Here is a 14,315-nt window from a genome sequence, read left to right as displayed (position 1 = left end):
TTCGCCAATCTCTTTAATCCGTTCCTGAGAACATAATTGATACCAAACTAGTTTAAAAAATGACAATGTACTATTATTTGGAATTAATATGTGAAAAGGAAAAACAAATAACCCATATTTAAGAAATGAAAAGTCGTCAAACAACATTATATTTCAAAACATTGTTCTTATTGTCTATATTACCCTCCACACAGCATCCCCAAAGATGACATAGGCCCTGAGGGAAATTATTTTCTTCAGGGCCTCCTGTGTGGAGTTAATATTAAAAAAAATATATATATAATGAATAAAAAAGTGTTAATAATGCAAATTTTAAAATCTTATCTATTATATGGAGCCATTTGAGTAAAAGCCATTTGGGTAAAAGCCATTGGTAAAAAAGTAATTGGTAATTACTAAAAAAATAATTGTAAAAGATACGGATGAAATGGTATCTCAATTATACGGCCAGTTTGAGAGTGAAATTTGTAACCGGTGGTTTGATCTTTGCATCCATGAGATTATTTCTCACAACAATATTTTTATTTGCAAAACTGCAAGCTAAAATAATAAAATCTTACTTTTTTAAATTAATTACTCTCCTAGCTGCTCCCTCCTTTCCCTGTTCACCATCCTTTCTCGTCTCCTCAAATCCTTTCGTCCGTGTCTTGTCTAGAATAAAAGAAAAACATGAGCATTAACATAATATGGCAATTAGTGTGGCAGAGTAAATGGGGAGGAGAGAAAGAGTGACCTTCAGCTTGTTAGTTGAGAGCTTTACTCAGAGGCTGTTAATTTTCTGTTGGAGCCTTTTAAGTAGAAGGTGTTATTTCATGTCACCTTGGTTGAATATATTTTATTGGCCAATGGTAAAAGATACGGATGAAATGGTATCTCAATTATACGGCCAGTTTGAGAGTGAAATTTGTAACAGTTGGTTTGATCTTTGCATCCACGTAGTAAGGGTCGACATGAGTCCGCCGATCGTTAGGTATTTGGTACTTGATAAATAAACTTTTATTTCGGTGGACAAATACTAGCGACGTTACTTGACCTGGACACGCGCGGGACTTAACACGCCTACAATTCTCAAAATAAGGATATTACAGATTTAATTAATTAAATCTTTTTTATATTAAATTAAAATGTAACTTATGTATATACTTTTATAAAATGAATATATATTTAAAAATTTCTCCTATAAAATTAAACCAATTTTTTTCAGAAATGAATTAAGGTTTTTCTTGTAAGATTTATGCATAAATATATTAAACCTACTTTTCTATACATAACAAACACTTATATTATGTATGCTTATAATAATTATATATCATAAAGATAATTTTTATTGTTTTAAGCTTTTTTATATCAATAGGGTTTGAACTCCCTAGAGTTTAATTTACAAGTCTTTAGGAGGAACCTATTCCTCCTAAAGACTTGTAAAACAGAAGACTTTTTTAATCTGGAGTCGGTGAATTATTTTCCCATTTGATCTCTAGTGAGTTGACGTGTTGTTCTTGTATTGTTTTGAATTTATTTTGCTTATATAATGCACTTGCATAATGTCGATTGACTAGATGATCATTTGTGGAAAAGTGTGTGGAAGGGTTTAGTTTTTTCTGTGGGGAAGATTTAACCCGGACATAAAATCGGAAATTTACAAAAAGAATAAAATTGTGAACTACAATCTACCATATCTTTACCCAAAATATAAATGTAAACTACTAAAAAATGTATTTATTCAATAAAAAATGTATGAACGTACAAATGAAAAAATACCATATTATGGTCAAGATTATCTCTGACAGTTTCCATTGATTAACTTTTTTGCCTTATAATTTTTTTTATAAAATAAAAAAATACCACTTTTGCGCATTAAATCGAGCGTTTCTTGACTCCGTATTCGTCAAGAAATACTATCTGTATTCGTTAAGAAATAAGGCATACCAAGAATATACATATTTTTGGCTTGTAGCTTCCTCTTAAGAACTATAACATTTTTCGTTGCGATAGAAACTCACTTAGCGTATCTTGTGCAGCTCATCCCACTACATACTACAAATTCTCCTGCACGGCCTCCCCATGCGGTTATTGCAATGCAATTTATGCAAGTCTTCCCAGATAACAAATTGCAATCCGTTTTCATCGCTGCGGCAAGATTTAATATGATTAGCGTTACAAAACTTCTCCAAATCTTTTGCCAATAATCGCTGCCGCACCCGAGAGGGCTGTATAATTTGATCTATAGGATCGTTTCGACCAACACCCATCCGCGATCACATCTATCATTGCTACTCCGTCCTTCATACAACCTTCTCCCGTTCCGCTGCGGCTTCCATGGCGAGTAATGCACATTTCTCCCACTCTCTTGACACGGACACATTGGTCTATCATATATTGTTTGAGACATCGGGGCTATATTGACAGCCGTCAGAAATTCAGAGAGTTGAGCAAGACCAATTCCTGCAGGAGTCATCCCCGATACTTCTGCTACATTGATTTCCATGGTATTTTTAGGGTTTGGGTCAAACGTATGAACTGTAAATTTGGCGCGACACATGTTACATTCAAAGAATATTTTTGACATTAGGCCAACTCTTTGCTCTGACTTGACAGTAAGGTTTCCAAATCCGCAACCAAAAGGAGAATGATCAGATATGGTTTGCAGTTGTTTGATAAAAAAGAAAATTTCGACGATGCGTCTTTCTTCTCCTCCTTCGACTGCATTATTTTTATCCAACCTAGAAATGTTTTGAATGTTTTTTTTTTAAATTAAATGAAATTATAATTTTACAAGGAAATATGGAAATTTTATAAATTTATACGTAAGAGTTAAATTTATTATTAATATTTTAAAAAACTGCTTGACTCATTAAATAAATAATCGTCCCACAGTTTAAGATTCCTCAACTCCCCGGTGCAAAAACCACTAGAGAAAAAACCTATGTGAAAGCTCGCTTAGTAACGGGTCGCAAAATTCTAGACGTTGCATAATTTTGTGATTTGACATTCTGACGGCGAAAAGTATCGTCGGGATATATTTTAGGGTATTACGCCGTGTTGCGCTTGTGCTTACATTTCGGACAGTTTAGCATTGTCCATCGTCAGGGCAGATGTGTAGATTGTGGTGAATTTTGTGTTTTTGTATACAGAAAGTTACCCCAAAAAGAAATCACGATAATTATTTTTGCTTGTATAATATTCCTCAACAAACTAACTTACTAACCATCACGCCGTTTCCCCGCAGGGGTAGGCAGAGAGGACGGACCGCCAAACAACTCGGTCTTGGCACACACTTCTTGCCTCATTTACATTCATACATCGTCTCATACATGCTCTTCTATTATTCTGACTCTTTCTATTATTCTGATTCACTTGGTCGTGCCATGTCTTCCTCGGGCGTCCCCGACTTCTGCTACCATTCACATTTTCATCGTCTATTCTCCTTACACTCCTTTCTTCGCTCATTTCCTCTACATGCCCAAACCATCATTCCTCAACAATAAAAATCGCAATATTCCTCAACAATAAAAACTAAATAAAAAAACTTACCCGGCAATTCCAGTTTCCAATGCATTTGAATTAGAAATATCTCCCAATGTATGTACTCTGAAATAATAAAATAGGTGTAATTTTTACTACACAATTACTAGTAAATATTTCAAATACTTATTTTCAATATAATAATAAATATATGATGTAGCATAAACTGAAATTGGTTTCTTCTTACCGTTTAGGCTGGCCGCATACACACGTTTTCCGTATTCGATTTCCGAATTCGTTTTCCGTATTTGGAATTCCGTGAGACTAGCGCAAACGTTCGTTTTTCTTCATTCGGAATGTATAAACGTCAGTACCAGTGTTGCCAACAAGGGCGATATATCGCCATTTAGGCTACTCAGAGCGAGAATCGGCGCCGAAAAAATAAAAAAAGGCGACTGGTCGCCAATTAAGCTACTTCAAAAACATCAATTTTAAACATGTCCCACCTAACAGCAAATTCGGCTACTTTACGCTACCTTATGTATGAGAAACGGCGATATTAGGTCAAGATCCGTTGGCAACACTGAATTACTTAATTTCCGAACGTTTGCGTCGGCACAAACAAAATGTATGCAAGAGCTGCGTTCCACATGACGTCATTAGATTTTTTCCATTCGGTTTCTCCGAACGCGCCGGCTTGCATTCGGAACGTGCGTAAGGAATTTGTTCCGTTCGGAACTAAAACGAACGTGTGCGGCAGTTAATGTATTTTCTACTGATTCCGTGCATTCTGATGTCCGAATACGGAAAACGAATTCGGAAATCGAATACGGAAAACGTATGTATGCGGCCAGCCTAAGGCTGGCCGCATACATACGCATACGTTGTGAAAATACTTTATGAAACACGACTCAATTGAAATAAAGCAAAAATCTCTCTACAATGTCTTTAGTTGCATTTAAACATACACTCTGAATTTTTTCGTGCCTATAACATATTAATAATAATAATAATAATTGGATAATTTGTAGAGCGCCGTTTTTGTGAAAAATCACCTCAAGGGCGCTGTACAATTTATTTCCTAGGATCTACATTTGTTATTTAGAAATGATACCAAAACATACTTACCTGGCAAGTCACTTCCAACAAACACACTTATATTAAAAAGTTTATGCTTATAAAAGATAGAACTGCACGCAGAGGACACTATATCAAAAAACACTGATCGTCGCATGATCTTAACCCAATGCCTGCCCAAGCAATATACTCTGTCAACTATCACACGCCAAGCTATTTCAGCCTTTTTTAAGTTCTCAATTAAATTAATCTTTACGGCATTCCCATTGCCATTGAGGGCTTTGTTTATACTAGATGCTCATTACTGATATCTTTGGTACATACTTGATAAGATATTTGAATCCTCGAGTGTGTCCCGTTATGTATTTTCGACATAAATAATAAACACCGACAGAATAATTGAGTGCGGTGAACCGCCATAGTGCTGACTCACTAACACAAATAAACAAAGAGATATAAGATAAACACTCACATGTCATTATGGATTGTATCGAGTCGGCAACGATTCTCCAACTTTTTTCACATTTTATATTTGATATTGCACTAAATTGTACTACATTTATTTACACAATGTTTTTAAGATTTAAAATTAATATTCTTTTTTCTCGTGGAATATTGTTGAGCATGGCCAAACACATAACGGTACGTTACATTCGCCACACATGTACTTCGTCGCTTTTCTTGTTTTTGGTCTAAGTTTAGTGTTAGAACAAACATAACAGTTTTTATAAGGTTTTTGGGTTTTTTCCTTTGGGGGTATAGGTATCGGCATATGTTTTACTAGCATTTTGGCAGATAACCGTAATGGCACATCTTGTGACGTACATGGACCAACTTCAGGGTGCGATGTAGTATGATATTTTTCTAATAATTGTCTTATCACATATAATTGGAAATCAGGAAAAGTAATGTTTTTGGAAGTAACGGTTTTGTGCATAATGTACGAATTCAGTAAAAATAAATCGATTAAATGAAAGAAAACTTTTTTGTACCACTTAATTGATTTTCTAAGCGAATTTACACTAGTTATCATCATATCCGCTTTATCTACTAAGCCCATGTTTTTATTATAATCTTGAATACAATTTGGCTTCGAAACTACTTCTCCAGTTCTAAAATTTATTTTCCCAGTTGGAGAAACTTTATCATCATGAAGCGTCGTTAACATGTGAATTTCTCTTTTGTCGTGCCATTTTAATGCCATCAGTGAATCGGAATACTGAGAAGTAATTTCCCCTTTCTTCAATTTGTTGAATTTTGGCATGTTTTTACGGTTTTTTCGCACCGTTCCACATGCGTTAGTTTGGTGGTCATGCAAAAATTTAAATAATATTGGACTAGTGTACCAATTATCTACATATAATTTGTGGCCTTTACCGAGGTAGTCATTTAACATAGTGGTGACAACAGCTCCTGAAGCCCCAAGACATTGATTGTCAGTGACATCCGTCCCATCTCCACAGTAAATAATTATATCTAAAATATAACCTGTCTTCGAGTCGCACAAAATAAACATTTTTATTCCAAACCGATGGCGTTTGGATGGAATATATTGTTTAAACTTAAGACGTCCTTTGAACTCTATAATACTCTCGTCAATGCAAAGATTTTCGTATGGCACCATTGTTTCTTTGAACATTTTTCGAGTGTGATTGACCAGAAGTTTAATTTTATTTAATTTGTCACCAGCAATTTGAGAATCAGGGTCTGACATATGCAGCATACTCAGCAATATCTGGTAACGATTTCTTGCCATCGTCTTGCCAAATATATTACTTGTCAGAAGGGGATCTTTTGACCAGTGCTCTTCTATCGTGTGGTGCTTATTTCTGGTCATTAGCATTGTCACTGCAATAAATATGTAAAGTTCATTAACTGATGTATCTTTCCACCTGCGAAGCCGTGAATGTTCAGAAATAACTTTATTTCTAATAGTCGCTTGATAATATTTGTTTGTCTCCTTGACAATTTCGGCCATTATATTTGTATTTAGAAAGTGTTCAAAAAAATTTATTTCCGGGGAATTTTCTGATAATAATGGGGTCGCGATTATTCCAGATGGAAAATCATTAAATTGATGGATGATTGGTTTAAAATTTCCGGAATTCACAGTCCAATTTCCTGACGAAGTTCTTTGGGTAACTTCAGTCTCCATAGGCTCATCTTCATTGTCACTAAGTTGCGTTATAATATCTGAGTCATCATCACTTTCCTCAATTTCAGAGTCAATATCGAGGACGAATTCTCTTATCTCTTCTTCATTGAGATCGCGTCTTGACATATTTAGGGATATTAAAAATAAAGTTTCAAAAATGATTTTATAAAAGTACACACGAAAAGAAATATCGAACTAAATTAAAAAAAAATACGCAAACTAAATTCTCAATTCGGGAATAAAAAACTCAAGTCCACATTTCCGCCGAATATTAAAAAAACTTTTAGAACCACACCACAGAGAACGTAATAAGAACCACGTGATATCCACACACACGACGCTGCGATGGCGGGAGATTCAAACGACTGCGTCAAGAAATCTGTTGACCTTTTTTGGATGTTGTTTTTCGTAGTATAAACAATTAAAATTATCATATTTTACCAGAGATGTCGCAAAGAAACAGTTCATAATATTTTACAAAATAATATTTAGCCCCATCTACCGTTAGAACTTAGAAATATCATCTTCGAAACATTCATACTGGCGATTTACGTGATACGGCGTAGATGGCAGTTGTGGCACGGATCGTTCGTACGCCGATACGCGTAAATGGCAGCGATTGGGTTAAGTCTGCTATAGTTTTTTTTTATTTTAATTTAAATGTATTTTAACTGTCTTAAAAGCCTACAAATTGTTATCATTTTTATTTATTTATTTTTAATTATTATTTTTATTTATTTTATTTTATTTTTAGTATTTTTTACATTTTGTTAATTTAAATTTAAATTGCCGTCAACTGTGAAAGTTTAGGTTTCTGAAATTATGGATACGACTGTCTGAAAAGGTGCGTTTTAAGTTTAGACCTAAATTCTGTCGAGTCTGCGATCATTCTCAAATCATGTGGCAGTCCATTCCAGGCTTTAGGTCCTGACACGGCAAAAGCACGCTCACCGAACTTAGTATCTGGTGTGCGCTTTGGTTCCTTCAACCTTCCGATAGCTGATGACGTTGCTGACCTAAGGGTTGACTGTCGGGAGTTGGAATCTTCTGGAATACACAATTCTGATAAATAAGCCGGAGCCATTCCGTTAAGTGACTTAAATACCATCCAGCATACCTTGAACTGGATTCTTTCAGGACATTTGAGCCAGTGCAGATTTTTGAGATGCTCTGAAATGTGGGAGTATTTAGATACTCCGGTGATAAGCCTTGCCGCGGCGTTGAAAACGGATTGTAATTTGTTGATTTGACATTTAGGGAGACTTGCATATATTCCGTTGCAATAATCTAGACGTGAAACAACATAGGAATTGACTAGCAATTTAGTCGCCTCTGTTGGCAGGTTTCTCCGCACTGCTTTAATTTGCCTTAATTGAAAGAACCCCGTGCTTACAGTTCTGTTCACCTGTGTTTTAAGGGAAAAATTAGCATCCAGATTGACACCCAGTAATTTGATGCACGTTTTTGGAGTGATGTCACTTCCGGAAATGGTTATTGGGGAGTTTTCAATGTTATGCTGACGTCTGCTTGTAGCAGTCCACAGAAACTCAGTCTTTGTGGGATTCAGTTTCAATCTATTTGAGGTCATCCAGCGAGTAATTGCTTCTATACACTCAGTTATACGAATTTTTAGACTGTTTATTTCTTCTGGTAAGCAGTAAAAATAAACTTGCTGGTCATCAGCGTAGCAGTGAGATAGAAGGCCGAATGATTCTATTATTTTAGCGACATCATTTGTGAAGAGGATGAAGAGTAGTGGGCCCAGAACGGACCCTTGGGGTACTCCAGATGAAAGGGTTGCATAATTTGATTGGTTTTTTCCTACTTTTACGGCTTGTAAACGGTTGGCCAGGTACGATGTCAGCCAGGTCTTAACATCACAGTTTAAACCAAATGATTCATCTAATCGTTTAATAAGAAAGTCATGGTCAATCGTGTCAAATGCAGCACTCATGTCCAAGACTGAAAGAAGTGCCAGTTTACCCGACTCAATGGCAGTAGTTATGTCCGACAAAACACGTAGTAACCCGGTTTCTGTGGAGTGGAACCGTCTGTATGCAGATTGGTATTTAGTTAATAATTCATTTGAATTTAAGTGACATATGACCTGTGAGGCAGCGATTTTTTCTAATATTTTTGATATAAAAGGCAGATTTGAAACGGGTCGGTAATTTGAAAGATCTTCAGCGTCCAGTTGTGGTTTTTTTAATAATGGAGTTACGATAGCTGATTTAAGGGATTTTGGAAAGTCACCCGTGCTAAGTGACTTATTGAAAAGATGAACTAAAAAGGGAGCAATTTCATTGCAACACTTTTTCAGTAGCCACGTTGGAATAGGGTCGAGCGAACACTGCTTGTTCGGTGAAGTAAGAATTAATTTCCTTACTTCTTCTAGGGATGTAGGTTTGAAGGCAGAAAGGTTTTCTCTATTGCATTTAGTAAAATACGGTGGTGGAGCGTAGGTTGTTAGGGCTCGTATTGACTCAATTTTGTCAAGGAAAAACTTGGAGAAGATTTCCGGAGCTATGTCGATTGTATTTGGTGCATGGACATCAGCAATGACTGTCTTAACCGAGTTCCAAAGACTACGTGGATTTTGACGCTCTGAAGTGATCCTGTTTGTCCAATATTCAGACCTTTTTGAACGGATTAAGATCGTGTACTCTTTTTGAGCCTGTATCCAATCGTTCCGTGATGTAACCCCCGAGTGTCTGTAGGACCTCTCCAATTTACGCATCAATCTCTTCTGGCTCCGACATTCTTCGTCAAACCAGGCATCAACAGAACAAAACGTATTTTTAATAATTTTCGGAGCTTACTTTGCGATTTTTTTCTATCGAGGGAATTTCAAATAATTAACGTTTCGGCAAAACAAATGTATGGATATTATCTTGGATTTCATGGATATTATCAAAAACAACTTTTTTTTTTGGAACTCCAAGACTTAAGGAGTTAGCGAGAAACTTGTTATAAAATCGGTAGAAATTGAAAATGCCGGGGCTTAAGTAAGCGATGGAAAGTTGCGTATTCCCACCACATTTCCTTCTAAAAAAATGTCTGTTGTCCAAAACGGTATTTGTATAACCTTGCATCCAACCAGTGTTGTGTAGTATCTACATACATTTATCTAGATACGTGTATCTGTATCTAGCTATATTTCTATAACTGTATCTGTATCTAGATACATTTTTACTAGTATCTGACACCTCGGATACTTTCAGATACTTTATTTTCGAAGTGAACTTTTAGCGATTTTCTCTAGTTAGTTTTAAAGTTTTCTCACAAATTCAGCTAGTGGGTACCTTTGTCCATCTAGTGTATAATATTTTATAGCAGTTTATATACATGCATTTTAGGGGTCCTAACCTGAGTAACCGAGTACCCGGGTACCCGCCTATATAAAAAAAAAAGAATGAATGATTTCATTTTTTTTTAATTTTCCATCAGAACCCAAAGTAATCAAGTTGCACATAGTTCACGTATTTTTTTATTTATCCAAGGGGCGTCGGGTACCTGGGTAGTAATATGCTACCCGGGTACTCGCGAGGACCCCTGATGCATTTATGTTATCACCGCTTGCAGGCCAATTTGCCAATATCTTTTTGGGCAACGAATAAAACAAGCAAGTGTAAATATGTAAAATAATCACAAGCGTTTACGTCTGCCGTCTTTAAGAAATTAAAGTAATCGCTGTATTCGATAATGTATATATTTTTTTAAGTTTTCCCCCAAAAAAGAAGAAATGTATCTGAGTATCTGTGAGATACTTTTAAAAAGTATATGTATCTAAATACAGATACAATTTTACAATGTATCTTGTATCTGTATCTAGCTACAAATGTTGCCAAGTATCTGTATCTGTATCTGACACAACACTGCATCTAACTATAGTGAAAACATTAAAATAATGTTATAAAGTGATTGCCCATGTAGGGATAAGAAACCTTCGTTTTTGCTCTTTCTGCAATTTGAGGTGGAACAGGAAATTCTGGAAAATATTTTATTTGTTTCACACTCATCATTGCGGGACAACCAGGCTTCTTGGAGTCCAAAACCCGGAACCTCTTCTTCTTATGGTTTGGGTGATCAGCCTGAAAGAACAATTCAAGGTATAGGGTCTAATAGGCTTATACGTATAAGACGCCTATTATTTGTGCGGCAAATAAATTGCCCATGGTTAACTTATTTGTCGCAGATGATTAACTTTCACAAAAGTTGTTAGGGCCTATGCAATGTTGACATTAGTATAAAATTACAAGTGTGGTTATAATCCAGTGTGATATGAATTAAAATTGTGAAATGAGATATAGCGGCAGGGGCTTTAATTAATTTGGCACTTTGAGCACGGTCTTCTTTAGACTAACACGACATGAGGATGTGTTACGAGCCACGGCACACTTTTTAACACACAAAGATGAATTGTGATTGGTGTGATTGTCGTGTTAATCTAAATGAGACGGAGCTCCAACTGCCATATTAGGAAGGCCCCTGGTGTAATCTAGTCCTAGCTTACCTAGGCCCAGGCCCATCGCTTATATTTTTATTTTAAACACATCACCGACGATACGGTGATCATTTTGGGGTTATAGACCTTAATCTTGGACCACCGAGTCCTCGGTGCTCTGTCAATGCCACTATTGAAAGACGAGGGGGAGTAGGCCTAGCTGATGTGGTTCTAGAGTGTATTAACATACCAACTCAACTCTCTCCTTGCTGTTATTTGGGCGGTGTAGTCGGGGGCCTTGGGCGCACTCTCTGTACGCATTCATACCGAATGTAAATGGCATCCCAAAGAACTCCACTGTAGGCGGGCAGAACGTGTATACTGCATCTGAAAGATTGGAAATGTTAATTTCGAATAACTCGTAAATATCAGCAGCTGCCTATGAACTGAAGAAATGGGAAGGCTACCCTAGACCTAGGTCCTAAGGTTTAGAACTTACCTCCCAACTTCTTTTTCATACTGTCTCTCGTTGAAAAAGAGTGCCCCAACTCGTTCACAGAACACAGAAATGCTTCATAATTTGCTTCATTGTCAATGTATCCACTGATAACACCCGTCTCTGAATTCTTTTTTAAATTACTTAACGAAACTTCTAAAAGACGGTCTAAACCGGCACTCAAAGACGCCATTTCTGATGATTTCTGACGTTTCGTTTCACCGCCCACCGCGTTTCACTGATTTTGCATCACAGGCAGTGGGAAACAATTTACTCGGAACAGCTCGGATATGTTGGCCACGCCCCCTGTCGATTAGTCACTGTGCATATAGCGACTCCCCTAGAATGTTTGCATCTTATATCACCACGAATAGAGGCGACAATTCCTTGACCAGCGGAGTCTGGATATATTTGACGTAAGCGCCAAAGTGAGTTTTATTTATTTGTTGAATATTTTTATATGAATGAAAAAAAGTTAGTCAATAATAATTATAAAAAATAATCTTAGCCATAAAACGGTATTTTTTAAAGGTGTTTCTTATATGAGTTCTTAGTTACCTCAAGAAAAAACAAAATTATCAGTGGTTTACGTTTATATTTTTTGTAACGCAACCAATAATTTTATTTTAATTCCGATCTATAATAAAGAAAGAAAAAGCTTCAATTTATGCATAGTATATTTTTTGGTATTCATAATGTATACCGATTCGTAGCAAAGATTAATTTAAATAGTGATTTAGCATTTACCTTCCTCTTAACTGCGTTCCGGGCCCATGGGCGCCAACGGAACGGAGCGTCATGGAACTAACTTTACAATATCAAACGTACTTTAATTACCATAGAGTTTTGTAATGTAACACTACTCTAACAGTTTCTTCTAATTAAGTTTGAAATTTCCCGCCAATATTGCGTATTACAAGTATTGTATGCTTACCTAACCTATTTGCTTACCATCTCCTTCGACTCCCCACTCCCTTCAGCCTCACAACATAACTCATTTGGGGATGCCGTAGTCCCACTGGCTCCAGACAGTTGTGTCTCTTGTGCGGTATTCACATAAAATAAATAGAGTTACAAGAGAGTGTAAAATATTCTTCAGTGTGTGTATTAATGTGCTCATTTTATGACATTTAAAAATAATAATAATTCAGTAATTTTACAGATCGACATACTCATGCAGTTGGGGACATTTTGTAAATACAAAAAAATGTATTTGTAGATTTCACAAATAGTTTTGCTTGTTCAACCTTTGGCTGCACAGATAAACATGTCAAGATGTACCTGTAATTTTATGTTGATATAATTTTTTGTTTTCAAATTTCTATGAAATAATAAAATGTTAGCTTAATATTTCAGCATTCTGTGAATATTAATCATTGTTATGTCATTTGGTTTCTTATTTAAGTAAACAAGAATATTAATAATTGTACAGTAAAATGTACTGTTATGTCATTTGGTTTCTTATTTAAGTAAGCAAGAATATTAATAATTGTACAGTAAAATGTACTGTTAGGTCATTTGGTTTCTTATTTAAGTAAACAAGAATATTAATAATTGTACAGTAAAATGTATTGTTAGGTCATTTGGTTTCTTATTTAAGTAAACAAGAATATTAATAATTGTACAGTAAAATGTATTGTTAGGTCATTTGGTTTGTTGTTTCAGTAAACGAGAATGTTAATAATTGTACAGTAAAATGTATTGTTAGGTTATTGGTCATTTGGTATGTTATTTCAGTAAACGAGAATGTTAATAATTGTACAGTAAAATGTATTGTTAGGTCATTTGGTTTGTTGTTTCGGTAAACGAGAATGTTAATAATTGTATAGTAAAATGTACTGTTAGATCATTTGGTTTCTTATTTAAGTAAACAAGAATATTAATAATAAAATTATACAGTAAAATGTATTGTGAGGTCATTTGGTTTCTTATTTTGGTAAACATGAATATTAATAATTGTACAGTAAAATGTATTGTTAGGTCATTTGGTTTCTTATTTAAGTAAACAAGAATATTAATAATTGTACAGTAAAATGTATTGTTAGGTCATTTGGTTTCTTATTTAAGTAAACAAGAATATTAATAATTGTACAGTAAAATGTATTGTTAGGTCATTTGGTTTGTTGTTTCAGTAAACGAGAATGTTAATAATTGTACAGTAAAATGTATTGTTAGGTTATTGGTCATTTGGTATGTTATTTCAGTAAACGAGAATGTTAATAATTGTACAGTAAAATGTATTGTTAGGTCATTTGGTTTGTTGTTTCGGTAAACGAGAATGTTAATAATTGTATAGTAAAATGTACTGTTAGATCATTTGGTTTCTTATTTAAGTAAACAAGAATATTAATAATTATACAGTAAAATGTATTGTGAGGTCATTTGGTTTCTTATTTTGGTAAACATGAATATTAATAATTATACAGTAAAATGTATTGTGAGGTCATTTGGTTTCTTATTTTGGTAAACATGAATATTAATAATTATACAGTAAAATGTATTGTGAGGTCATTTGGTTTCTTATTTTGGTAAACATGAATATTAATAATTATACAGTAAAATGTATTGTGAGGTCATTTGGTTTCTTATTTAAGTAAACAAGAATATTTCATTGCCACTGATATTTTTTATGAAAATTAATAATATTAAATGTTATTTTCTTAAACAATCTGTTGTTATTT

At 34.9% G+C, this 14,315-nt stretch overlaps 1 protein-coding gene across 1 annotated transcript; it reads right to left on the bottom strand.

Moving 5' to 3' along the window:
* Positions 1–456: 456 nt before the first annotated feature.
* LOC149414710 (uncharacterized) lies at positions 457–14,099 on the bottom strand. The gene is made up of 3 exons (XM_089642921.1): positions 11,389–14,099; positions 10,639–10,785; positions 457–651 (listed from the first exon to the last, which is right to left on the bottom strand). Exons 1-3 carry the CDS (start codon positions 11,479–11,481, stop codon positions 574–576), a joined length of 318 nt encoding a protein of 105 aa, XP_089499047.1. The 5' UTR covers positions 11,482–14,099; the 3' UTR covers positions 457–573.
* Positions 14,100–14,315: the final 216 nt, after the last annotated feature.

The sequence above is a fragment of the Hesperophylax consimilis genome, chromosome 19 (assembly GCF_061612785.1).
Source record: "Hesperophylax consimilis isolate HC1 chromosome 19, BYU_Hcon_1.0, whole genome shotgun sequence".
Taxonomy (NCBI): domain Eukaryota; kingdom Metazoa; phylum Arthropoda; class Insecta; order Trichoptera; family Limnephilidae; genus Hesperophylax; species Hesperophylax consimilis.
Note: the sequence above shows the minus strand (reverse complement) of the source record. Positions and strands in the feature narration are given on the sequence as shown.